Source organism: Pseudochaenichthys georgianus, chromosome 16, assembly GCF_902827115.2.
Source record: "Pseudochaenichthys georgianus chromosome 16, fPseGeo1.2, whole genome shotgun sequence".
Lineage (NCBI taxonomy): Eukaryota > Metazoa > Chordata > Actinopteri > Perciformes > Channichthyidae > Pseudochaenichthys > Pseudochaenichthys georgianus.
The window spans coordinates 35,682,693-35,709,633 of NC_047518.2; the positions used below are offsets into that span (position 1 = coordinate 35,682,693).

Here is a 26,941-nt window from a genome sequence, read left to right on the forward strand (position 1 = left end):
CTTGTTACGTATGCTGCTATTCTCAAGTAAACCCAGGATTTTCCACTTGTTTATTACAAGAAATAGCTTGATACATCATAGCTTCTCTATGGGAAATCCTACTTTTCCTTTCTTCCTTTTAAGTAACAAACATAAAGTCAGCTACAGAAGAAACTGCAAAATGAATCAGCAAATCTCTCATGTACATTTAAACATTGAACATTAAACCCTGGTTTACCAAATTAGTTCCCACTACACCACTCGCCTTATCTCTTTTAACTATGATCAGATGTAGATCCATTTCTCTCACAAAGAGTCTTGGCTTTGCCGAAACATGAAATATTTAGATTTTGATTTAGAGCCCTGATTTTACAGATATCTGTTGCAGATCAAACATGCCAGGCTTTCAGCATTGATGTACAATTCTTTTGAATATTTATTGTATTCGAATTGAAAAGGACATTTTGTAGATTTCCAGATTCAACCTCTCTGATCTCAAGCCATAGAGAGAGGACGGTTGTGGAGATCCAGAGATGGAAATGATCACGGATCAGTGGAAATGCTGACAGGACATCTCCAAAGGCTAATCTTGAAAGAGCTGGAAGCCATTACACTGGGAGGGAAGAGCCCAGTAGATGCTGCTGGCGCAGATGGTGACTCGGTTGGAAACTCCAGTGACCTCATTGACCCGAGACCTCCTCTTCTGCCGACAGAACATCACAGGGAGTGGCTCAGTCAATAGGGGCTTGGACTGTGAGCCGTAGGGTCGCCGGTTCAAGTTCCCCAACAGACCTAAATATGGAGTGTGGACTGCTACTTGGAGAGGTCCCAGTTCACCTCCTGGGCCCCTGCCGTGGTGCTCTTGAGCAAGGCACCGGACAACCTCCTTCCCCCCCCACTCCCATTGCTCCCCGGGCGCTGTACAATAGCTGCCCACTGCTCATAGTACTAGACTCCCGGTAGGATGGGTTAAATGCAGAGGCCAAATGTCACTGTGTGTGCTGTGCATGTGTGACCATTAAAGAGGGGTTTCATCCCTCCGATTCTATTTATCTACTGCAAGAATTATGTCATTGAGGTTGTGCATTATAGTGGAACTGGATACACAACAAAGATATAAATGTTTATCAATCAAACAATGTTTTTACATTTTGAGTAATACATTGAGAGTTTGAAAGGCCATATCAGCCAAAGAAATGTGAACTTTTGACGGTAATTGCGTTTGATTTTGACATCCCGTTACAGGTAATTCGAGATAAATGGAATTATAATTCAATCATAACGATTATTTATGGTTCTTACAGTATTGCACAATTATATTTGAATAAAGGAACGTTCCCAAAACAGGCCTTTGTCATTTTTGATAATTCACAGCCCTTTCTGTGGACAGAATTTGCTACATTTGAAAGGAAATACTTCCTTAAGAAAACTTTAGAGTGAGGTCTGGGGATTATCCTGAGGAAGCAATACACATTTCTGGAAAATTATGTTGTGGCTAAAATATTCAAGTCTACTTTGCTTGGCAAATCTGCATTTGGTGTGTTTTTTTAATTATCATTATTGAAATCTTTGAGATTTTACTTGACTTTTTCTGTATAAATCACTACTGATACAAACAAACACAACATATAACTTTAACCTTTATGACAATATGTGTAACCCATATTGCTGGTGATAAGGAGAAAGTGTTTTCACGTGTCTTTCTCAACTCACAGGTCCAAAAACGATTTGTGGCCATTTAAATGGTAGTTGATGATCTACATTGATGCCACTTGGTCCAGGGCCATTCTTTGAATAAGAGTGTGAATGTGAGATCTTAAAAGCGCAAGTATGTTTGAACCTTCAAGTTACTATTATTGTGTCTGACAAACCATAAACTGGATTAGAAATTGTTAATGAATTTAATTTGATGATAAACTTTAGATTTCATGCTCTGATTATGAGTTTTGGGGCAGTGGTGGTACCTGTATGTGTACATGTGGATCAAGGATTGTGCGTTAAAGTCAAATAAACATGGACTTAGTGTTCCCTATTGATGTGATGCACTCCCTGGCTTAAGGGCCAAACTAAAGTAATGAAATCATTCAGTGTTAAGGATCTTGGCAAATTAAAGGGTACTCATATACTCCAAAGATTTACCATTCATTTCTCTTGGAAAACATGGGAGTGGGGAACAACAGAGTGAAAGAGAGAGAGTGGGAGGTGAGGGAGAGCTCCATCCAATGGAGCCAGGGTAAGAATTTATGGTCAGGAAGAGCGATGAATGTGTAATTTACGGAGCATACTCTACCATTCCCCCTGCCCTCCCTTTTGGTAATGAGAAACGGCTGTTTTGTTGTAGGGCCGAGGCATGGTACCCCCTCCCTTCTGGCTAAGACACACCATTAGTTTTTATTTCTGTCTCTGCTTTTACGACCCCTGCCCAGGCGCCAACATTTGGCCGGTGATCACACCATCTGAGCTCCTCCACCTCCCAAGATTGACTCCTGTAGCCTGAGGAAGAGCGAACTATAACTACTGTGGGCTCTCAACTGAAGATACATAGCATGATCGCACTATAAGCAGATAGTTGTTTGGGGTTTTGATTGAGTTTAGGTTGGAGAGTAAGAGATGGATACTTAGAATTTCAAACTTTCCCCATGAACAATATGATGGCAGAGCTAGTGTCAAAAATAGGTCACTAATTTGTCGAAATAGTCCTAAATGATTGAAACTGACTTACCTTAATTGTTTGTGTCCAAATCTTTGATATGAATACTTGCTTACTGTTATAGTTTTATAAAGAATAATTCCTCTTCAATGCCATTTAGATTTTAACTTTATAGTTTGGGCCAATACTCGATTTATTAAATTATTCGGAGAACATTGTTAACGGTGAAATTGCTATCTGACTGGGCAAAGCAGGGGTGGTCGGACAGGCTCTAAATAATTTACCCAGATCATAAATGTATTTATTTGGAAATAAAACCGCAGCAGGGTGCAGAAAGTAGTGCGAACATTAACAGTTTTATTTGAATGCACCTAGGGTATAAAACTGTTGATTGTGTCCTTATGTTTCCTACACCATTAGACTTGTAGTCCTTCCAGATCTTTGCTCTTAACTTATGCAATGTTACGATAAAAAAATATTGGCTGAAATGTAAAAATATATCCCAAATTGTAAAAGAAAATGACCGACAACACAAACATGAAATCTGTCATTAGTGAATACATACCAATGTGTGTAGGGCACATTTAAAGACTGTAGAAACAATAAAAGCATATTGGATGAATAAACGGTTGGTCATTCAAAACGTAAATCAGACAAACAAATCAGCATCAGTGTATGACTGGAGTTTCATCAGCTTCATCTGAACTTTATTGAGGCTTTCACAGAATAAGCTATACATAATGACTCTAATACTTCTTATGTTTGATGATAAACACAATTGGACATATTCAGTATCACAATCCATAGTATGAATGAATAATGTAGCGTGTAACTTCTCCTGAAACTAATATTTTGTGTAAAGCAAACAGACTCTTGGAAAACAATGTCAGGGAAAGACACCCTTTTTTCTGTATCTGAAATGTTTTGAAGCTTTATGAGTATAAATGTGTAAAATACTTTGATTGTATTGAAACTTGAGCAGTAGGAAACATTATAGTTGTGCAAAATCGTCAGACCCTGTTGCAAACAGAAATGACTACTGAGCAGCTGATGATTTGATGGCTTATATGATGATCAGTGGCTTATAGTTACTGCATATTCGATATATCACTGTGCATTTACATTTCCTTCCTTTTGATTTCCAGAACCTATTCCTTCAAACTATGAGACCAATATTAACACACATGTGCAAACGTAAACACACATGTACAAACGACTAAGTTCCATTGACAAACAACTTGATGACCGTGCAGAAATGCATACAAAGTACACAAACAGACAGACTTTAGGTAGAGACAAACACATGCACAGACATACACGCACACATTTACATGCAACCATGTACCGTACTTTTCGGACTATAAACCGCGACTTTTTCCCCCATTTTTTTGTACTTAATATTATTTTTTTGTACTGCTAACGGCCACTAGGGAACCTCCTAAATCTATGGATTTTTGAAAATTAACCACCTTTAACGCTATGGGCTCTATGACCGGTCCGCGCCCGCCACCTTTAAAGCTGGAGGCCAGAAAAGAGTGAGACAGGTAGCGCGCCAAAGTAAAAGTGGAACCGAGAGACAGAACGAGAGCAAGACAGACGGACTATTTAGCTGCTGCGGCTTATATGCAGGTGCGCTTTATAGTCCGAAAAGTACGGTACACATGCAAATACTCATGTTTGCATTCCTCGTTTTCTGTGCAGGGTTCATTTCAGATACAAACACCAACGTTTAATTCTGAACAAACAGCTAAGCTATCAAAGGGAAAAAAGGTTGAGTCAAGACACCAAAGAAGGATATAAGCCAGTAATCCTCCTTCATCTTAGGCTTGCTTTGTAATATATTCCTTACTCAAAATAATATACTGTCTAGCGTCTGCCCTCAACAACCACAAATGATATCCAGTGCCTTTCTTTTTAGTTTCATATCACAATAGGAAATAAAGGTACAAAGACTTAATATTATTCATTGTCTTTACATCATGAACAGCGGCTTTTTGAGAAAATCCATCTGCCACCCTCTCAAAAAGATGAAAACAAATGAAGAACAGATTGTGATTAAAACAGGACTGGAACAAAATACATCATAGACCGGACGAGAGGGAAGAGAACTGTCATTCATTATCAGACTTCCCCTCACAGTGGAAAGAAACTCAACAAGTCTTTCTGAACGCCACTTAGACACCAGTATCTTCCAGATATGTTCATCTATTCACAAAGCTCAGAAGCCTTTAGTGTTGCAGCAATCCTCCAGTTCTCTTTGCATCTTCTACAATGCATAGCAGCGTTAATTCATCACTTTGAACTTTGTCTATGGCGGGTGCTGCTGGAAAAAATATTGTCTCTGTTTTTCTCTCAGCCCCATCCAGTAGGCGATGGAGTTTAGCTGACGGAGCTGGTTGTGATGCTTGGAGCAGTTGTGGTCCTGCTCTGGCCTTTTCTCCGCTTCCCTCCACCTCCTCCTCCTCCTCCTCCTCCTCCTCCTCCTCCTCCTCCTCCTCCTCTGCTGCCGTCTTTTCCTTCTCGTCCTCGTCCATTCTCCCTCCTGTTTGTATCGTCTTGTCTGTCTCCCTTATTTTTCCTCTCTGAAAGGAGAATGCATAGAACATATGATTAACAGTTTATATGACTTCTCAAATAAACTCCTGTCAGATATCTGTCATCATCGGATGTTTTTGTATGCTAAAGGGCCTCAGCTTGCCTAAACAAAATTAAAAACACACATTCCTGAGGGATGAGAAAGTGGATGATACGGTATGTGTTGGATTAGGACTTGATGTTGTGGCTGTGTGGTTTTCAATACGGGCCAACAAGTGTAAACCACAAACATCCAGTGCAGAATTATTCATAAATGGCAACATAAAGCTATGTTTAGCCACTCTGACAGGATAAGTACAGCAGAAACCAAAGTCCCTTAGGAAATCAACAAATCATTATCAAACCTAACAAGAGAAAATAATCAAACATTTGGAAGTCGTTTTTAGCCACATCAATTGATCTGGACCGACCGAAATACCTCGCGGACGTTGGATCTATTTCCATTCACTATTGCACTGACATTGATGGCCACAGAAGTTGAATCCTAATCAGTATGTTGATCCCAGACTTTTCCTGTACACCAATATCATTTCCAAATGTTTATATAAGTGAAATACCTTGGCAACTATTGGATGGAATGCCTGGAAATTGTATACAGACATCCCTGTTCCCCGCAGGATTAATTATAATACCTTTGGTGATCCCATACCCCTTTCCCTGAAGCCTCCATTTTTAGGTCTCTATTTTAGATTTGACCATACTTTGTTTCAGACTAACTACCTGAAAGCCTAATGACATACCCATCTACCCAAACTGCAGCTCATAGACTGTGTAAAAAGTGGACCTAGTCACAGAAACGAATGTTTTAAAGCCTCACGTTTTGCTTAGAGGTTAGAGGGCTGAGCAAAGTCCAAAGAAATGTTTGTTACTTTCATGGACTGAAAGCAATCTGTGAAATGGTAAAGCTGTAAGATGAGAACGCAGAAAGCTCCCAGACCACGGTACTCAATAATTCTATATTTTAACTTGATCGATATTACAACCAGAGGAGTCACAAATATTGGATATTGGAGGGAATTAAAATGTAAAGCCCTTTTGCGAGTCTCCTCCCATCTCCTCTCATTCTGATGTACTCCCGTCACATATTTAAGGGTGTAATTGCTCTCTAAATACAAACATCCAACGCGGTGTGGTTAATGTCCACATGTAGCCCAGTCAGGGGAATAAAGAGCTTTACTCTGCTGTAGGCAGTCAAGTGACACCATTTTCTCTCACACCTTAAAATCACTTCTGGTATAATTAGCTAAACACTGTCAAGGGCCCAATAATGGTCCATCAGGATGTGAGAGATGCCACACAGTGGAAATGGGCATCGTGTCTGGTGTCCGATGGCTTTTGTTTAGACAGCACTCAAAAGTATTCGGTGTTGTATATCTGAGGGAGTGTAATTAGGCTGAAGGTTGTTTGTTATGAACTTGTGCGTTGTCTCTGCATATCCTGGAAAATGAGTGAACACGTGCCAAGAGCTGGACAGTATTCACGACGCAGTTGACAACAGCAAGGCTTATGGCGCCACCATGTTTGTCTACTGCTGTGCAGTTATAGCTGTTGGTCTGTGTTTATTTCCCTACCATCATTTTTAAACTTGCTGTACAAACAGTTATGATTCTCTGGGTAAGGCACAACGAAGAAAAACAAAAAGTCCAAACGTACAATGCTTCTCAAATTTCATTTTCCTGTGAAAATCATTACACCGTGATGGAGTAGATTTAGTGTAGCTGAATGTGGACAGACTTAACACGAAAACATTTACCCACCGCAGGCCCATGCAGGGTCACAATTACTTTACTCAACTGAAAACAAGGCTCCGTCCCACACAGTAGGATTAACTCATCGTTATCGAGCTCCATTAATGAGAGAAAGGGTGAAAACAAAACGTGTGACACAATTTGGCTAGCTGGCTCAAATAATTCAGGAAGATGTTATGTCCGGCATGATAATCAGTTGTGTGCTGTCATGCACTTTATATCAATGACGCACAATGAGAGAGAGTGAAGCATGAGTGAACTAAAGAGTCCTCACACACACTGCAGCATCTGAGCTGATGTGCTGTGTAAGGACTTAATTACTCCTCTAACAAATCACTAATGGAGCCAAGAGTGGGGAACTCCATCAGTTTATAACAGCCCTGATTGTACTTCCTCTCCATCCAAGCTAAACAATTTTTCCAGACAAATGCAATAACACATCCAGAAAATTCTGTGTTCGCGTGAGACCCTTTTGAGGAGCTTCAGGAAAAGGGGAAAAAATGTGCGGCCAAATCAACACAAAGCGTGAGTTCTGCAGACCACTAAATCACTAATGTTATACAACGTCTGCCCCCTGTGTTTTAAATATCCAGCCTGCCAGCCAACTCCCACAGATGAATCCACAGCTGCGCTCTTGTTTCGTCATAGAGTGAGTTTACCCACATGAACTGGTTCACCTGAGTCATGGTGCTATCGACCCATCAATTACCAGAAGAAAATCAATTCCTGTGCATTTATTGCAATATGTTTCTTATTTGAATGATGGAAAAACAGAACTAAAAATCCTCTTTGCCCCAACAATAGGCACAGTTTTCACAAGACACAAAGCTTATCCGCACATTTCTGACTCATCATTTGGCACCTTGCTCATGCCAAACTTAGAATCTTGGCATTCTACTTAGCAGTTTTATAGGGACGTTTATAGTTGAGTTAAGTAGTTGACCTAATATCTTTGCAGGCGTCAGACAGAGAAAATGTGCTTCTCGTTTCTCAAATCGTGCTGTCACAGCCAACGAAGATCTTTCTCCTCACTGAGCAATTACCAGCCACACCAGCCTCCTTCCCTTTGGACACTACCACAGATCTATATGGGGAAATGTCAGATCGTGCTCTTTCGACTCTTAACCCTATAGGAACTGTTCAACAGAAGAGTAGGTTCTTGAAAAAGCAAGCCTCCAACATGTTTACTCACATAATATCCAGGCATATCCTCTGTTACATGTTGCAACATCAGTACAAATGCCAAAACTGTGCAAATATTGCTACACAATGTGGTTTCAGTGCCTGCAATTCTGTAAGCATGCCATGCCACTATCCCATAAAGGCTTTAATACTGCTCATTAACCTTTCTCTCAGTTCTTGTAAATGAGTGAACGTTTCCAACTTTGGTTAAAATTGGCACATTCTGACAAACAGATTAGTATAACATTACTTTTAGAGACACATAAATGTTCTAATGACTCTTCATTTGCAAAAAACCCTTTCCTGCTTAACCCTCCTTTGTCTTCGTTCCCCCCCCCTTACTTTGGTGTTCCCTGTTTTAACTGCTATTACATTAACACAAAAACCATTAATCATCACCAAATTTCATTTAACACCCTTTCAAACTGTACATATTGTATCAAACTACTGGTATACATGAATAACTGCAGTAAATATACAAAGAATAGACACATGTATTGCGTGTGCCAGGTGTGATCCATGTGGGGGGATGGGCACATAAGAGCGGGAAATGTATCAAATTGTTCTGTGTGTGTTTGTGAGTGCCAAGTGTGATTCACATGGGGGGATTGGGTGGGCACATAAGGGGGGAGAGAAGACATCTAGAGTATGTGTGTGTGTGTTTGATCTGATCCGGATGGTTACTAATTCCTTTTCTTTATGGCGGTCATTTTTGACCGGGAACACCATGGGTGTTACAAAGTTGACAAAATCATCCAAAATGCAATGAAAGTGGTGATCAGCTATTTGATATGTTCAAATGTCTACTGTGAAGCCTTAATGCAATCGAATGTAAAACAAAAAAGTTATGATTGATGAAAGTAGTAAATCGGTCAGATTTGACCCGAAGACAACAGGAGGGTTAAATGAACAAAACAAACAACAACTCCCTTCTATTTTTTTAAGTTTCTCATCCCAACTCAACTTCAGGTAAATATGTTTTCATCACTAAGGACAGGGTGTCCGCGGGGTCTTAAAAAGTTGATAAATAAATTTAGCGAAAATTAAGGCTATTAAAAGGTATTAAAAATAATTAAACGGCAATTTCCAAGGTATTAAGAAGGTCCACAGCAACAACAACATGAAACACCCTTTAATTTACTGAAACAAATGCTGCTTTTTATTTTAAGTTTCATTGCCTTGCTCCGCTCTGTGGGGGGCATTTCCAATTTTTGGAATTAATTGCGTTAAAATATTTAACGCATTTAACGCATGTGCAGAATGGCCCGCCCCATACATCCCACCAGTGGCAGCGCTGGGGTAGGCTACAGCCATACCAAGAAATGGCTTAGGCCCACCATGAAAAATGATGTTAAAGTAAGCAAAATAAAGTCCGCCAACTCACGGAGTAAATTGCACAGACAGCAGTTAGTAAGATTGATTTCAGTAGCCACTTGTCTGGAAATACCGAAGACCAGAAACGGTTTTGAAAACTTTTGTCACGTAGTGATCGTCTTCTCAATAGAACATCTTTGATAATGTCTTCTGGCCAATCAGAATCACGATAACGGCGTGGTGTTGTTGCAGGAAGTCCCGACGGAGAATACTTTTGCTGTAGTACATCTCTATATACATCGATACAACATTAGCCTACGTGTTGATAGAAATCAACACGTAAAGAAATAAGACCCCACGGTTTGATGATTGATAGGTGTGTGGGTTGTCTTTCATTTTGACACGCAGAACAATGTTATAATAAACATACATACTGTATGTTAAATGGATATATCCGCCTTCTTTCATTTATCTTTCCATTCCCACAACAATAAACATTGAAATGGAATATTTTGGACATAGTTCGAATGGTGATTAATCATGATTAATTCATTTTTAAACTGTGATTAATCTGATTACAAATGTTAATCGTTTGACAGCCCTACTTAAAATGTATGGAAAGGGTCTTAAAAAAGGTCTTAAAAGGTATTACATTTGACTTCAGGATTCCTGCATATACCCTGAAGGACACATTGCTTAAAAGCAAATAAAATGGAGAGTGTAATTTTTGTTGCATTTTCTGTCATTTATTAGCTGTGATTGAGTCCAAGAACGACTAATAATAAGCTGTTGTGAAAGTAAATCGTGACTGTTAACCTGACGGAGAGCACGTTGCTGTGTGGATGATAAGCGCCCAGGCAAACATGTCATGGCCGTGTAAACCTCACGCTTCGATGGTCTTCAGAACAAATGGCTCTTTTTAGCTCTGATCTTTTTCCAGCTTCGCAGAGCGTAATGCCCGCCCTGCATCTGCTTGGCTCGTATATGGTGTTTATTGTTTACATGCTGAGAAGGCAAGAGATGTTGTATCCTTCTCTGAGCTCAGCCAAACCAAACCCAATCAACATGTTGCAGGTCACAGACACGCTGGCGGGAATGCAGCCTTTGGATGTTGAGTAATGGCTAAATCAGTCATCACTAAGTGGTGGAGGCGTTTCATGTTGCATATGGACTTTATTAATGGTAAAATGTCTACTCACTAGTTTATTTTAACTAGTATATTCTTTAAAGGTCACCTATTATACTGTTTTTCATCAATATATTATAGGTCTCAGATATATACAAAACATCTCTCTGAAGTGTTTGGCTCCAAATACCAAACAGATCATTGCAGCATCCCATAATCCTCTCTGTTTCAGCCCTGTTTCAAAAATGCTGATTCTCTGTCTGTTTTTCAGATGAAAATAAGGAGCCCCTCCCCACGCCCCTCTGAGAGATAATTAGTTAAAAAGAACACAATGGTGCTCTAGAGGAGACTCAGGTGATAATGGTTACAGAACAACAAAAATCATAAAGTGGCCAAAATCTGATCAGCTCATTTTCAGACAGGTTTTTATATTTATATTTAGATCAGGACAAAAAGTGAGAGAATCTTTTTTCCTGAAAGTTTCAGAATCTCTTTACACAGTGAGGACGCATGTTGATGTAGAAGAGACATGAACAAGTGGATTTTACATAATAGGTGACCTTTAAGGAGTAGTCCTTACAAAATATCTTTCGATTCCCAATATATCTGGTTTCTGCACTAAATGTGTATTTACCTCTCACACAGGGCGTCTTGGTCACAATGCACTTCATTTTCTCCGTCTGTGGAGCACAGGTCTGCGAGGGTACAGAAGGCGGGGAGGTGTCCGGGCTGTGGGTCTGCAGAAGGGGCAAACGAACCCGAGACTGCGAGCCTTTCTTAAATCCACATGTTTTGTTCTTCTTCATACAGGAACTCCATGGGCTCCACTCGCCAAGTTCGCATTCTGCAGGACGCTGACCTGCTTAAGAAAAGTTAGACCAAAGAAGTTAGTGGTTGTTACACAGCTCCAACATCTCACATTTATTTCCCAGACATGTCTGGGTTTAACAGCTTTCAGAATAATGACTTTAAGTAATGTCCAAATCTGAAAGCAATCGGTGGGACGAATGAGAGGGTTGCTGTGAACCTGAAAATGTACCAATAATGCGCTCTTAAGAAAGGAAAGTTTGTATGGTAACATTTCTAGTCTCGGTGGACCAGCAGGTTTAAGTTAGAACAACACCAACAGCTGGTAGTGTTAATAATCCTTTGGACAGAATCGGTTCAACAACAACAAAGAAAAAGAGCAGAAAGGAAAAATAAAGAGATCTTGTTTTCTAGTTCACTTACACTTTTCCAGGCCAGTGATTTGAACATTATTAGCTGCTCAGATGAAGTGATAATAAAGATTGAGTCAACATGTGGCTCACACCTATGAACCATTTCCTTAGGTGAGAGACACTCAAAAAGGCTTTCTGGTTCATGAAAAGAAAATCAAATGTTTTAACCGTGATGCGGTGTATTCATAAACACGGGAAGAGGAATCAATTTGTAAAACAGCAGCACATTTAACACTATCTAGGCAATGTTGGAAGTATATTTTACAGATTTAGTGGTGTTTAAAGGTCAAAGGTCACTCACCCACACACTCCATGGTCTCATTGACCGGTCTTAAGCCTGCAGGGCAGCTGACAGAACATCGGCCGCTGTGTGAATACAAGCCCTCCTTACATTTTGTGCAAAAATGGCGGTTGAAACACGCTTCACAATTGTCTATTTTACATTCTGAAAGACAAAAAAGGAGGATCAAATCAGTTAAAATCACATTGTGTCTGGAAATGGTGAGTTAATTGTATTAGTTTTTGATTATTTCTGTGGAAACACCAACATGTCTATTGTTTTAGTAGAATATTTATTGCATTATGGCAGAAAGAGAAGCAGATGGTTTTCCACAAACAGAGCAAGAGGAAGTTTTCATTTTAGATGTATTAGTGATTAATTAACACTATTTAGAGGGGGTAACACTATTAAAAACACATGCACAACAGGCGTTGTTGTTTCAGAAAGTCGGTGTAAGTACAGCCAGGATTGTATCGTTTCACTGAGTTTCTCAAGAGTTTCTGTACCTCAGACTCATTATAATCTCTAACTCTCCAGTCTTCTCGCAGTTGAGATAATTACACGCACAAATCCTAATTCTCATTCATTAAAGTGAAGAAAATTAATGATCTGTCAATTCCATTCTATATGGATAATGTCTTCTAGACAAACTGTATTCATGTGTACTAATCTTAAAACAGTTTACTCTGCAGAAGGTCCTATGCATTGCACGGTCAGACATGATCTAACACTCACTGGGTTCTTGCCTCCTGCTACCAATTACTATTGTTAAGCACTATACATCTACATTTGACAGTACTGACGTGTGTGGCCCTATGATGTAAGACAAATGTTGCAAATAGACTTTCTGTGATGACATGTAAGCTGTTAGATAATTGGATAAAACCCCAGGTTGTCACTGAGGGCCTCAACATAATTGTACTGTTCTCGTTTTCAACGTGTGGATATTGAAACTTAACAGTCAGCTAAACTCTCTTCAGCATCATTCCTCCAAGTAACAGGCAGGTGTTGTATTTGGCAGGGATTTTAATGGTAAGAAGTGTGAAACTGAAACAAAATACATTTCTCCATAAGTACACATAAAACAATGATATGTTAAGAACATTTACAGAATAAATGTACTTTTTACAAGAACAGGTTATTGCAGGTAAATATGCAATGCAACATTACACAGCATTACGTAACACACTATAACACAGCAACAAGTTCTTACAAAAATAATAATTATCTTTACTACAAAAATATATTGCCACAAATAATATCAAACACTTGTAGCTAAGATAATAATTAGTAACTTGACTTACTGATAATGCCACGTTTCGGGCTTAGAACGAAGGATGGATGGGGATTCTGCAGCTAGTGCTCCCATTACATGCTTATTGCATTAGTGTCCATGTGTAAAATGACTTCCTGGAACTTAAGAAAGTGGTCATAGCCACAAAGGAAGTGCCATCTCTTTCAAAGTACATTTCAAAATAAAAGCTGCCTTCTAACTGCTAATACATTCTTATTTGTGTTCCATGACACTCCACGTCTGGCGTCATTAATGATGCCACATTTAACTTCCTCTCTTCTCTTTCCTGTTACTCCTCAGAAGCCAGGAGAAGCACAAGGTCCGAGATAGGCCTTGTATATGTCTTTTTAGGTTGGTGAGAAGACACTTTTACTTCCACTTTCCTTACTACTCCATCTGAGCTCGGAAGGGTTTTTGTTATCCGTCCCATGGGCCATTCACTCCGACGTGCCTGCTTGTCTTTCAACATCACTATGTCCCCTTCTTTTAGATTTGGTTTCTTGCAGTGCCATTTCTGCCTCGTCTGAAGTGTACTTAAATACTCTTTCCGCCATCTCGTCCAGAAAATGTCTGCCAAGACTTGAACTCGCTTCCACTGATGTCTGAACAAGTTAGTTTCAGAGAACTCCCCTGAAGGAACCGCAGGTATGCCAATCTTTTGTGTTAAAAGCATTGACGGGGTTAAGATCAGTGGAGCTTCAGGGTCTGAGGACACCTGTATCAGTGGCCTGGAGTTGATAATAGCTGTTACTTCGGCCATTAATGTACATAAGACCTCATGAGAGAGCTTGGACTTCCCTTGTTGAAGTAGCATTGAATCCAGGATGCGCCTAGCAACCCCTATCATGCGCTCCCAAGCGCCTCCCATGTTGGATGCATGTGGTGGGTTGAAAACCCAGGTGCATTTTTGAGTCAGGAGATCGTTTTTTCAATTGTGGTTTCCCCAGGACTGTTAGGTAGAAGCACCTCACCTTTTCGTGATGATGGCTGATGAGCAACCTACCAATATGATGATTTCCTCGGATAAGGAGAGGATGGATCTCATCTATTCCTAAATTAGAATGGATTATTCGACCTCCTACTCATAGCTGCCCTTCCTCATCAATCATTGGATGAAGCGTCTGTAGGGGACTGTTTGAAGGAAGAGCCTGCCCTTTCCGAATACATTTAATCTCCTCAGAATACACTTCATTCTGGACACTTTTAATGAGTTTATGCTCTGCTTTTTTTATCTCAGCAATAGTGGGACCTGTTAGGCAGATATGCCATCCCCTGCAGCTGGGGTTGTGTGATTGTTTGCTGAAACCTTGTGCAATGTGACAGAGACGAGCTGTGCTCTTCGTTAGAGAACTCCAAGATGAGAACCGTTCAAAACGTTTTGTGCCAAGCTCCTTTACTGAGACTTTGGTGGAACAAGCCGTAACTATTGGACGGATCTCTACATCTGAATCTGGATCAACCACTTCGAACTGAGGATTGTTGTCGGATGTAGAGTTCTCAGGCTCCAGGAGAAACGATGGTCCAGACAGCCAGTTGACACTTTGCAGTTGACCTGCAGAAACAGACCGTGTCCCATGATCTGCAGGATTGTTGTCAGTGGCAACATACTTCCACTGACTTGGGCAAGTTGACTGTCTTATACGTTGCACCCTGTTGTGCACATACACATAGAACCTTCGTGAGTCATTGCAGATATATCCTAAGACAACTTTGCTATCAGTATAGAATGTCACTTTGTCCAGCTTCTGCCCTATTTCTTCTTTGACAAACTCTGCAACCTCTACTGCCAGTACTGCTGCACAGAGTTCTAGTCTGGGAATAGTTGGTTCTGATGAATGTGCAAGTTTGGCCTTGCCGAGGACAAAACCAACCTCAATGTGACCTTCTTCCTCTGTCACCTTCAAGTAAGCGACTGCGGCAATTGTTTTGCATGAAGCATCTGAAAATATTCAAAGTTCGGTTGTTTTGGCCTTTGAAAGAGGGAATGAAGCATAAGTTCGAGGCACATCCAACATTTTCAGCTCCTGTAGCGAGTCCTGCCATCTCCTCCATGCTGTGTACTTACTTTCTGGGAGGGGTGTATCCCACTCTGTGTTTTCAGATGTTAGCTCTCTTAGGATAAGTCTTCCCTGTATTGTTACCGGAGCAAGAAGTCCAAGGGGGTCAAACAAACTGTTTATTGTGGAAAGTACACCACGGGCTTCTGGCATTTTGGAACTTGAAATGTTAATGTGTCCGACTTCATATTCCAGCTCACTCCAAGGCTGCGCTGAACTGGTAGGTCAACAACCGAAAGATCTAGGTGCTTGATGTCTTTGGCTCGATCCTCCGTGGGGAAAGGCATTCATGACATCCGCACTATTAGATGCAATCTTGTGAAGCTTTATATTGGATTGTGCCAACACGGCTTGAGTCTTTTGCAGTATGTCAATGGCTTCTTCTTTTGTGGGGAAAGACCTCAGGGCATTATCTAACATCTACGAAATGACGAACGTCGCTTCCGAAGTCTTTCTCTCCCTCTTGTGCTGCCTTTCTCAGCCCATAAGTAGCAACTGCTGGGGAAGGGCTGTTTCCAAATACATGGACCCTAATGCGATACTCCACCACTTCATTATCGAGGTTGTTATCACGATACCACAAGAACCGCAAGAAATCTCTGTTGTCCTCCTGTACAATGAAGCAATAAAACATCTGCTGTATATCAGCGGTGACAGCGACCGGGTCTTTTCTGAACCTCAGGAGGACCCCCAACAGCCCATTATTGAGATCAGGCCCAGAGAGCAGCACATCGTTAAGAGACACTCCCTCAAACTGCGCACTGGAGTCAAAAACTACCCGAATCTGTTCAGGTTTCTGAGGATGGTACACGCCAAAGGTGGGGAGATACCAACATTCCTTGTCTGCTTCCAGTGGTGGTGCCAATTCAGCGTGCTTGTTATCCAGGATTTTTTGCATGACTTCGGTATAGTGGCTCTTCATAGTGGGTTTCTTTTCCAAGGTACGTCGCAGAGACATGAGACGTTGGTGAGCTGTCTGTCTGTTATTCGGAAGACGTCTTCTTGGCTCACGAAAGGGCAAAGGAGCCACCCAACTGTGTGAAGTATCCTTGACAAATCCTGTTTCCATTATCTGTAGGAAAGCCAGGTTTTCAATTGAAGGTGCAAGGTGATTCTCGTTCTCTGTTCTTTGGAAGACTGTCTGGCCGAAACGTCCCTCTGCTTCACGATTCTTTGGTTTTAGTCTGGAGTGACCTGTGGGCAGCCCAGGTTGAAGTTCTCCTTGACTCTGACTCTCACAGGGTGTCAAATGGCTTGGTCGACCATTCTCAAGGATACAGGTTTTCAGAGTGCTGACCTCTTTTTTCTTGTTTGCACCACCAAGACACACATCACCTACAATGACCCATCCAAGATCCAGTTTTTGCGCATACGGAGCATCATAAGGACCATTAAACTGTTTTCGGACTTTGTTGTGGACTCGTAGAATGTCCCGTCCCAGGAGTAACAGGATATCTGCATTGTCATCAAGTGCCGGTAGTTCATTAGCTATGGCCCGCATGTGGCTGTGGTGATATGCGGCTTCAGGAGTAGGAATTTCTTCTCTATTGTTCGGCACCTGATTGCACTCTATAAGAGTTGGGAGAGGGATGCTTGTCTTTCCGTCGAGTGACTCCACAATGAACCCTTGAGCTCTTTTACCGGATACATCAACAACCCCTGCGCAGGTTCTTAAGACATACTGTATGGTGCTGGCATTCCTTGAACGTTAAACACATCAAATAATTCCATCCTGGCTAATGAGACATTACTTTGGTCATCCAAAATGGCATACATTCTCTTGCTTTCTTCACGACGATCACATGGGTATACATTTACCAGACATATCTTAGAACATGACTTTCCACTGAAACTGTCTCCACAGACTTGTGTGCACATTGGTTGTGCGGCTTGGTTAGATAAGTGCGCAAAGGAAGTTACCTGCTCCCGGCCATGTTCTTTATAGGGACCTGATGGCTTTGATAGGTGTGGAGCACGACCTGGATGAAGTGCTGTTAAATGTCTCTCACTTTCACACTCTGCACATTTTACCACTATTTCGCAGTTCTTGGCCTGATGAGAAGTTGAGGCACAACAGCGAAAACATATGCCGTTTTCTTTGAGTAATTTCTTCCTATCCTCAAGAAGCATGGCTCTGAAACTCTTGCATTTCCCAAGTGCGTGAGGTTTCTTGTGTATGGAGCATTACATGCTTATTGCATTAGTGTCCATGTGTAAAAGGACTTCCTGGAACTTAAGGAAGTGGTCATAGCCACAAAGGAAGTGCCATCTCTTTCAAAGTACATTTCAAAATAAAAGCTGCCTTCTAACTGCTAATACATTCTTATTTGTGTTCCATGACAATAATATTTTATTTTCAGGGAAATAATGCTGAAACACACAGTTTAATTTTATTGCAAATTATCCAATATTTGGTTAAAGGCATTTTTTAAATATTGTCAATTGCATTAATGAAACTAAACTCACAAAGAAAATAAGACACATTGCTGTATCAATTTAGCATGCTGTTGCATAATATGCATATTAGGTTGTCTTCCTCGAAGCACTTTGAATTTCCTTGTGCTGAAAGGTGCTATATAAATAAATGTGCCTTGCCTTGCCTAAGCACAAGGTCTGTAATACACAGTTCCATAATTATAGTGGGAAAACTGGTGTACAAAATGACACCTTCCGTTTCTGTAATCTTTCATTTTAAAATATGAAAATAAATTCACCCCATTTTGGAGAAATCAGCTCGAGTGCGCTAGAATTTGAAAATACACAGCCGGAGAAAATCTGCCACTTCCTTACAGAGCCCCTCCTCCAACACACACAAACGCACACATGACCAATGAGGGCACGAGATAAGTTTGTGCACAGATGGAAGGCTGACAGGCAGGTAGGCCATCCAGTTACTTTAGCCGGGCCGGCTAAAATGATTGGTCGTGCTTTTTACAGTACGACAAATGTCATCTTCCACAGATGACATTTTGTATGGATTTTTTGTCAAAGCACTTAAGATATTCATTGCTATCGGGATGTTAAGAGCATTCCATGGAATATAACAAAAAGTGTATCTCGAGCCGGTTTCTCAAACTTACCTACCCCACCTTTAAAGCCATGAAAATCAATACACAGAATTTAGGTTTTAGCCTAAAATGCACCTTTAGTTATTTCAGAGAATATAATAGCCTTTAACATTAAGTAAGGGTGTCTCAAAACAAAATATGTGGAAAAAATGAAAGAATAACAAACATGGATTGAGTCCTGGAATGAACTTTGCACACAAGGCTGAACTAAAAACTACTCTCAAAAATAGACAAACAATGCGTTCGAGATATTTTTGTTCAGAATTTCAATCTTATTCTGTTTTCCGTCTACACGCAAGGGTAATAAACACAACAGACTGAGGAGCTGGCACTGCTAAAAGTACGGGATCTGTGCCACAAGAACCATCAAGTTTGGTAAGTGCTGTGACTGTGACCACCCACTTTCCAAATGTGGCAAACCATAATGAACACAAGATCAATACAAAATTCTACTGACTTTCTGGATTTAGTGGCTATTTGGGGGCTTTATTCAAAGTTGCACAACAAAGGGAGACAGCAAGAAATAGCCTTCAAATGGTAGGATTGCTTCTTTCAACTTGTTTGCCTTCAACTCAAACTCAAAATGTTTTAGTAAAGTGAAAAACAAAAACAAAGCTAGATACCAAGAAATTAGCAGGGTATTCCTGTACTCCCCCAATACCCCCATATTGAACACAAACAGGAGATAATGAGCCAAAGATAAACAGATTTCTGGCCATTTTTGCAGGGTTGATTTGACCACAGCTGGGCGGTATTTAGACATTTCCAGATGTGTGGCTACAGTTATGTGGATTGAGGCTGATGGTTTTGTCTGTTGTTGGTCAGGAGTGTATAACACAAAGCAAACTTACGAGTGCATCTGTTGTTGCCTTCTGGGTTCCTCATGCCGAAGTATCCCATGGGGCAGGAGGCGAGGCACACGCCTCTCTGTCGGATGTCATTGCGCTCCAGTAAGATGAAGAGCTTGGGCTTACATTTGATGCAGCCGTTAAACTCAGAGCATCGTTCACAGCCTTTGGGGCAAGATGGTGGCCCCTCAGTGCTAACTGTGGGAAAACAAGCAAACATAAACAAAGAGTAAGTTACAGTCAGTTGAAGTAGGCAAAACAAAAGCATGGAGTACTACCTCATAAAAAGAATTAACAGTTTCCAGGAAGATGTTCATTTTCATTCAAAGTGAAATTATAAGGGCAATTTCCCCACATTATGCCAATGAGAATAACATTGTAATGGTTCTGGCCTCTCCCCAGATCCAGCCATGTTGTGTTTTATGTCTCCGACAAGCTTGGGTTAATGCTCGCAGCTTGATCTAACCGGGGGACAGGCCAAACATCTTTGTTTGAGCAGTTACTAACTGTTTACCTCAAACTGCTTGATCTGGGATCCTAAACAGGTTTTAATTTGGAGAAATCAGGGTAATTGGGGCTGACAGCTTACCAAGAGCCAGTCAAATCAGGCAACATCACACCATGCCTCTACTACAGTCAGTCAGAAATGATGAGTGTTTTTCTACAGCGATACCAAACAGTATGCCCCCTGCTTTAAGTTTGAAAATGCACTTCCGAAGCATTTTCTTTACAACATTGTAATCCAAAAGTCAACCATTTTTAAATTCTTTCATTTTCAAAAAAGCCGCAATCGATACACGCTCCCATTTTTTGGAATAACTGCTTGGAAAAGTGTGTCAAAGTGCAAATCCTTTTTGTAGGAACCATTCAGAGACAACACCACTTCCGAAGCATTTTCTTTACAACATTGTAATCCAAAAGTCAACCATTTTTAAATTCTTTCATTTTCAAAAAAGCCGCAATCGATACACGCTCCCATTTTTTGGAATAACTGCTTGGAAAAGTGTGTCAAAGTGCAAATCCTTTTTGTAGGAACCATTCAGAGACAACACCACTGTCTTCAGAGTTGATTTACAGTCTCATACTGTGTCAGCTCTAAATATACATACCCTCACATAGCAATCCATCTGCCTTCCTGCCTCCCAGAGATAAGTCAGATGGTAAAAAGGGTCTCCCATGAACAGATTACACCACGTTTAAGTCACGGTAACCTCAAATACAGCCAATTACAGCCAGGTCTTGTTGCTCACTATCACACATTTAAAAAAAGAATAATGGCCCTGGGGAGTAATCGTTTAACCACAGGCAGTGTATGAATTAGAGATTGTGGTGTTTGTTGTACATGGTAGATTATATAAGAGAGAGTTTGTGCTGTCTGAAGCCACCCTCTTCTATGATGGTTTCAGTTTGATCTAAACATGAACCTGTAACCATTCCCATTCGGGGAAAAGAATCTGATGACATTAAAGATGTCAAAGCTATACATCAAATGTGTAAATTGCAGACAACTTCCATATCTGGAGGGGAAAAGCCTCGGCTGAGTGAGACGCTGCACAGGGCGCTCATGTATATGGCGAGTGACCCAAATCCTTCTGTCCTCATTACAATGGCACATGACAAACTGCATTTCAGGCTGTATACCATGTAGGCCACGTGAGTGTTATACTGTAAAATATATTCAATTTATCTGACAAAAATAACTGTTATTCCTTCCCAGTATGTGTGATCTAATTAAAACCACATCTGTAACTGGAGCCAGTCATGGTATTATATGAAAGCTGGTTCACAGAAGTTAGGGTGAGCTTGACATTGGCTGAGGGCTCCTTGTGTGTAAAGGAAGGATTATTTCAAAGCCTGCACTAACATCAGCACTAAGACTAAGGCAAGAGATATATTGCAAGTCGGGCTAAGCACCATCTTTGTGTTTGCATGAGGTCAGAAAAATGCTTCCAACAACACCGGCAGCTCGGTCCAATTGAGGGCTTAGACCTGTCAGGTACTCATTCCATTATGTGCCCACAGAGCCAGGCACAAAAAGAGTGATAGCTTTGAGAGTGAATCCATCATAACCCTCTCTATAAACAGTCCCAATACCAATACCAGTTTTACACAAACTGGGAGGCATCATCTTGAAAAGAGGAAGAAAGACGAGCCACACAGGGGAAACACTGAACCGAACAACCCGTCTAGGAAAAACAAATAGGACTGATAAGAAAATAAACATAACGTTATCTTTGCTATCTTTATCTTTGCTTTTAAATGTTTACAAGAACGCACCACAGTGACTCAGAGCGCAGTAACGAAAGGCAGCAGAGGAAGAAAAAAAGAGATGAAAACAAAGTGAGAAAGAACAAACTCACCCCGTCTCTGCCGTCTCGCCTTGGAGAGCTTGAGAGCTTCGCTGTGACCCATGGAGCTGAGGAAGATCATTGCCAGCGCCACTAGTTCCAGCTGCATAGTCTCTGCTGCCTTAGCGGCTACGCAGGGTCCCCCCCTGCGACCAGATGGATCAGGTGGGGGGGCCCCCTTCCTCTGTGGGACAGGTGGATCCCTCTGCTGCTGGGACAGATTATCCCCCCCTCTCTCTTCTGGTAGTCCTGTCTTTCTGTTTGTCTCTCCTTTTCCTCCCCTCTGCCTCTCTTTATCTTTCACTCTAGTAGCTGCTGTGTCTGCAAGTCTGTGTGGTCGAGGAGGATGATGATGTTGCGGTCGCAAGTCCAAACAAGCCCGGGGCCCAACAAGCCATCACGTTGGTGGTAGTACAGGCAAAGGGAGCAGACAGCGCGGGGTTGTAGGACTGAGGGGGGGATGAGGGGTTGTGCGGAGGATGAAGAGGAGGAGAATGGGTTGAACCACCAGAGGTTGGTTCAACCCATGAAGCTCTGGGAGGGCTGGCAAGGAAGCAGGGAACCCGCTGTGTGAGGAGGCTTTCTGTCAATAAGTGCCTGAGCTCACAAGCATGTGTCTTATTAAAGATGTTCTAAGGAGGAAATAGAATGTGAGCTCGCAGATTGAAAAAAGATGGATGCAGGTTCTTGACTTTGGGTGAAAACACAACTGCTTGTACCACGACCTGCTGAGATAAGAAGGCAGAAAAGACAGAGAGATTAGGAGAAGGGTTGTTACAGGTCAGTGTTTTAAATTAAGAGTTTCCCCTTTTGGGTAAAAAGTAAATGTTGTTTCTTGATGAGAGTTAGATAAGATACCTCTGAGAGATATAGCTACCCATTAGCTGATCTTAGCATAAGGACTGGAAACAAGGAAACACAGCTAGCTTGGCTCATTCCAAAATGAAAAAACTGTCAAAGCAACAAGATGAAGTTTTACTTGGGGTTTTATGTCAAACTATGCCTATAGCTAAACCCTGGATCTATGAAGAGATCCTGATACAGCGTTGGAGTTGGGGCCCTGTCCATTCCTATACAAGTAACTCAGTGGCGCTGTTAGACAGCAAAGTGATCAAATAACCCGGATATTCCACATTTTGGATTCTAGATAAGCGCTCTAGTGTTTCCTTAAACCCTCCCTATTTTCCCGTGAATAAAGAGACACAATGATTTCAATCAAGGCCATTTAAGCGTTCATACTGTGTAGTAGATTTATCATATCAAAGTATCTTTCGAAATGTAAGACAATGACAAATGTTGTTTTGGGCCCAGCGGCATTTTGAGATGAACCATGAAGTTGTAATTGCACAGTTTGGCCACTATGAAAACTTGCTACAAAGTCTTTTTTTCTAGTTGTCCGACATCCACATAGAGTCGGGGCAAGACTCCAAACGTTGATAAACCTGACCAAGAAACAAACCAAGAAACTAAAATTGTCTCTTGTCGTTTTTGCGCTTTGCCTTTTTGTTCAGATTTATCTTTTGTATATTTCTACCTTGTCTACCTTTGGACAGCGACTAGCTGTTTTCCCCTTTTTTCCCAGTCTTTGTGCTAAGCAGCTGCTGGCTCTAGCTTCATTGAGGTATCAATATGTTCACCAACTGTCAGCAAGAAAACCAATAATCCTATTTCCAAACGTGGAACTATTCCTTCGATATGTGTTTCCAATATGCTTTCAACACATTCTCAAACCAGGGACATTGTTTTCCAACCCAATGCTATGAGAAGATATTTATTTTGTCTTAACTGCTTTCACTTTGGGTTCCTGGCATTTCAAGCTGTATTTGGAATTGGATGATGAATTGAGCATGTTTATTCTTTGGAAAATACAGTCAACTCTCTCTGGGAAATGCAACCCACACTAAGATTAACGGCCTTTGTCATATTTGGTAATGAGATCTTTTTTAGATAGTGTCATACGCTGCCTGTATTTACAGCTCTTGTGTGAAGAGGACACACAGAACATGTTAGGATCCAAGCAATGGGAGGTCCTCCCTCGCAGCTCAATAAAGAAAAATAGGACCATATTTGGCTGTTGAGTTGGTTGTGGCTCTGAATCACACTAAGGACAATGCCATTTGGTGCGTCTAAACATTCCAGCAGGCAACATTACATTATTTGTTAAAGTGTAAATCAAAAAGCACAAATTCATTAATATTTCACTATTTTCTTTTTGAATGGACTGACCAAACATTGTGAGCATTCAGAATAGGATGTATGGTAGACCCCAATCTTAAATTTAAAAAATGTTGATCATGTCTCTATTTTGTGTTGTTCATAAATTAATGGAATAATGAACAGCACCAGTGTGTGTGGTAATGATGAGACATCCTGTTTTTTGGGAAGCTGAACTTTCAAATGGAGGAAAATAGAACCCCTAAGTAAAAAAATACCTCATTATTGTTAAACATTATTACGACATCACTTCTTTTATGAGCTAAATAAAGTTTAGTAGAGCCGCTTGTAAATGGGCGCATCTGTTAAAGCCTAATAATAATACAGAATATCTTGAACCTAGAGTCATATATCGAGAAAAAGGTTTATTTTCCAATCATTGCAGTTTCAAATGGCTTTCCAGCTAACAAAGGACATGGGTAAGTGTATCCTTTCCTATTTGGGAAACACTTCAGTCCCTCTTCCCCGCCATCAGGTTTATTTACTTCTTAACACTTAATGACTCACAAATGTCACTGACACCTCTCGGCTGAAGTCATATTTACGGGAATGAGCCAAAAGAGTTGCGCAGCCAGTTTCTTCAGCACCTGTTCCTTGAGGGAGTGGAGAATGGGACATGCTAAGTCTCTGGATCACTCAGAACATAACCTTTCCAGCACTGAGTAACTCAAGACATGTGCCAGAGACTCTTTCATAACGCAGCACTCCCACGGCTCTGTGCAACCCGCCAGAAGCACACCTCAGCCCATCCATATCTGCTCGCACAAACCATGGAGATAAGAGACAGGACCAGGCTGTTAAATACAACTGAGAAAACAGATTGTTGTACTCTTAGCCCATCTTCATTGCAAGGCCTGTTTCTAACCAGTCTTCACCGTGTCATCTCATCGGGCAACTGTGGTGCTTTCGTGGTACCTGTGTGTTTTGAAAGTTCCCTGTCTCTGCTCCCTCATCCATTAAACTGTGTGCTTTCCTCACCATCAGCCACATTCAGCTGAGCCCAATGAAACTAAGCCCCTCTCATCAAATAGTCAGGAGATTAAATTGCCTCCTTTGTAAATCCAAAGTTTGATCTATCAATTATTCAAACACTGAAAGGGAGCTCCCACACTGGGAATTTATTGAACTTGAGAAGGTGCCACAACTCTGAGCTCAGAGTTACAAATGCAACCTGTCGATGAACTTTCTACTTGTGACTAGCTACTGGCTATCGGGCACATATTTAAGAGCTGAATAAAGATCATAAACACATATAACATAGGCAACAAAGCTTTGATCTTAAAAAAGCAATGAAGGTTAGAAAGATATTTATAATGGCCTTTGCAATGTGCAACAATATAAGTAAATAAAAGTACTGCACGAACTTCAGAGATTTTATTGTCCATCATAAAGTGTTGTTCCTCTCAGGAATGACCGACCGGTAGAGCCAACATTTACTAACCTCAAATCACTCTTTTTTTAAATGGAATTATTTTTAAATGGCATCTGCTACTCCCCACGTAGAGTAAGTGGCCAATTAAGTTTTTTTAAATAAGGAAATTTTTCACCACAAATGTGGCTGCCCGTGTTTGCAGCAAACAACGCTTCAGGACCTGTGGGTGATTTCACCATTCATGTTATATAAAACATTCTCAATATTAATAAAAGCCATGATTTGTACATCCACGCTATAAACTCTAGCAGTGCTAGCTAAATCAACCGACAATGAACAGGAAGAGGAAGAACATCAAGAGATGATGAGACTGGGAATGCGGTGTTAACTGGGGCTTTATCCTTATGCAGGTTCCCCTGCGCTCAACACCTTTTAATCTCCATTTGTAGGTGATTAGCCTCTCCACCTCTGCAGCGTGTGGAGAAACACCTTGCTGCACCCACAGAAGCCTCAACCATGTTGGTAATCACTTCCTCAGCTCTGCAGCTTAAACAGTTCAGGCCGTGAGAGGTCAAATGAGTAGCAGTTGAAAGGCAGTTGTGTGTTTCCCCAACCACACCATGTAGGACTAAAGCCCTGCACAGCTCCAGCAGTCAGAGGCTTGATTCTATACAGCTCAGTTAAGCACAGTTCAGCTTTGCCTGGAGGCTCACACACCATGCTGCATACTGTACCATTGCTCTGCTTCTCAGAGAAAAGGGAACATCAAGTGCAGATTCCCACCTGTCCCAAGTCCAGCATCTCTGTCTCAACGTACTGTCCTGTTTCTATATATCTCTTATAGCTTTGGAGGATGACATTAAAGTAGCTCCAGAGGATGACAAGGTTACTTTAAGATAGGTAAAGATAAGTCTCTCTTTTTTTTAAGGAAAAATCTGCAGCACTCATGATAATACTCTCAGGTGTAAATCACAAACATGGAAAATGTCAATGACAAATATAGAATTATGGTCGTCACTGGCATAGGCTACATATAATTGTGAAAGTTATAAAACAATTATGATAATAATGGTAAATGAACATGTTCAAATTAGATCGTGTTTTATTGGTTCTGGTAATAACGTAACCAACTAAATTATAGATTCATTACAAAGAAAATGAACCCCAAATTATATTTTGTATTAATACAAAAATGTTTTACTCAAAGCCCCGGTTTATCAAAAAAGTAAAATATGAATTAAGAAACCACCCACCTGTACAACCTGGGCTCCGGGTAATGCTGTTCATTGAGCAGTCCGGACTCAATTTCCTTTTTTATAAGGGAAAATCCGTTACTTGTTTGGTCACAAAGAACTCCTCCTACAGGATACCCCCATGCAACTTTTCTCTGGCATCCTTTAGAAAGACATATGATTTCATTTCTTTCACATCTGTCACCATTTTAGGTTACTTCATTGCAATGTGAAATTAATTTAAAATTCGTCCAGTAAAAGATTATACGCATGAAAAATGCATAGATATACACATATATTCCGATGAATTTAGTCACTGAGAGTTTTTGTTTCGTCTTCTTAAGTCAGGCTGCGTATTTGCAATGAAGCTCCTGCGAGTTGCGCTTTTAAAATCCATTTAGGAGCGTCGAACTG

General features: G+C 40.9%; 1 protein-coding gene across 1 annotated transcript; it reads right to left on the minus strand.

Annotated features, from left to right (window-relative positions):
* Positions 1 to 3,711: 3,711 nt before the first annotated feature.
* On the minus strand, positions 3,712 to 26,941 carry rspo1 (R-spondin 1). The gene is made up of 6 exons (XM_034102954.2): positions 26,549 to 26,941; positions 21,722 to 22,437; positions 19,365 to 19,559; positions 12,116 to 12,259; positions 11,229 to 11,453; positions 3,712 to 5,211 (listed from the first exon to the last, which is right to left on the minus strand). Exons 2-6 carry the CDS (start codon positions 21,816 to 21,818, stop codon positions 5,009 to 5,011), a joined length of 864 nt encoding a protein of 287 aa, XP_033958845.1. The 5' UTR covers positions 21,819 to 22,437; positions 26,549 to 26,941; the 3' UTR covers positions 3,712 to 5,008.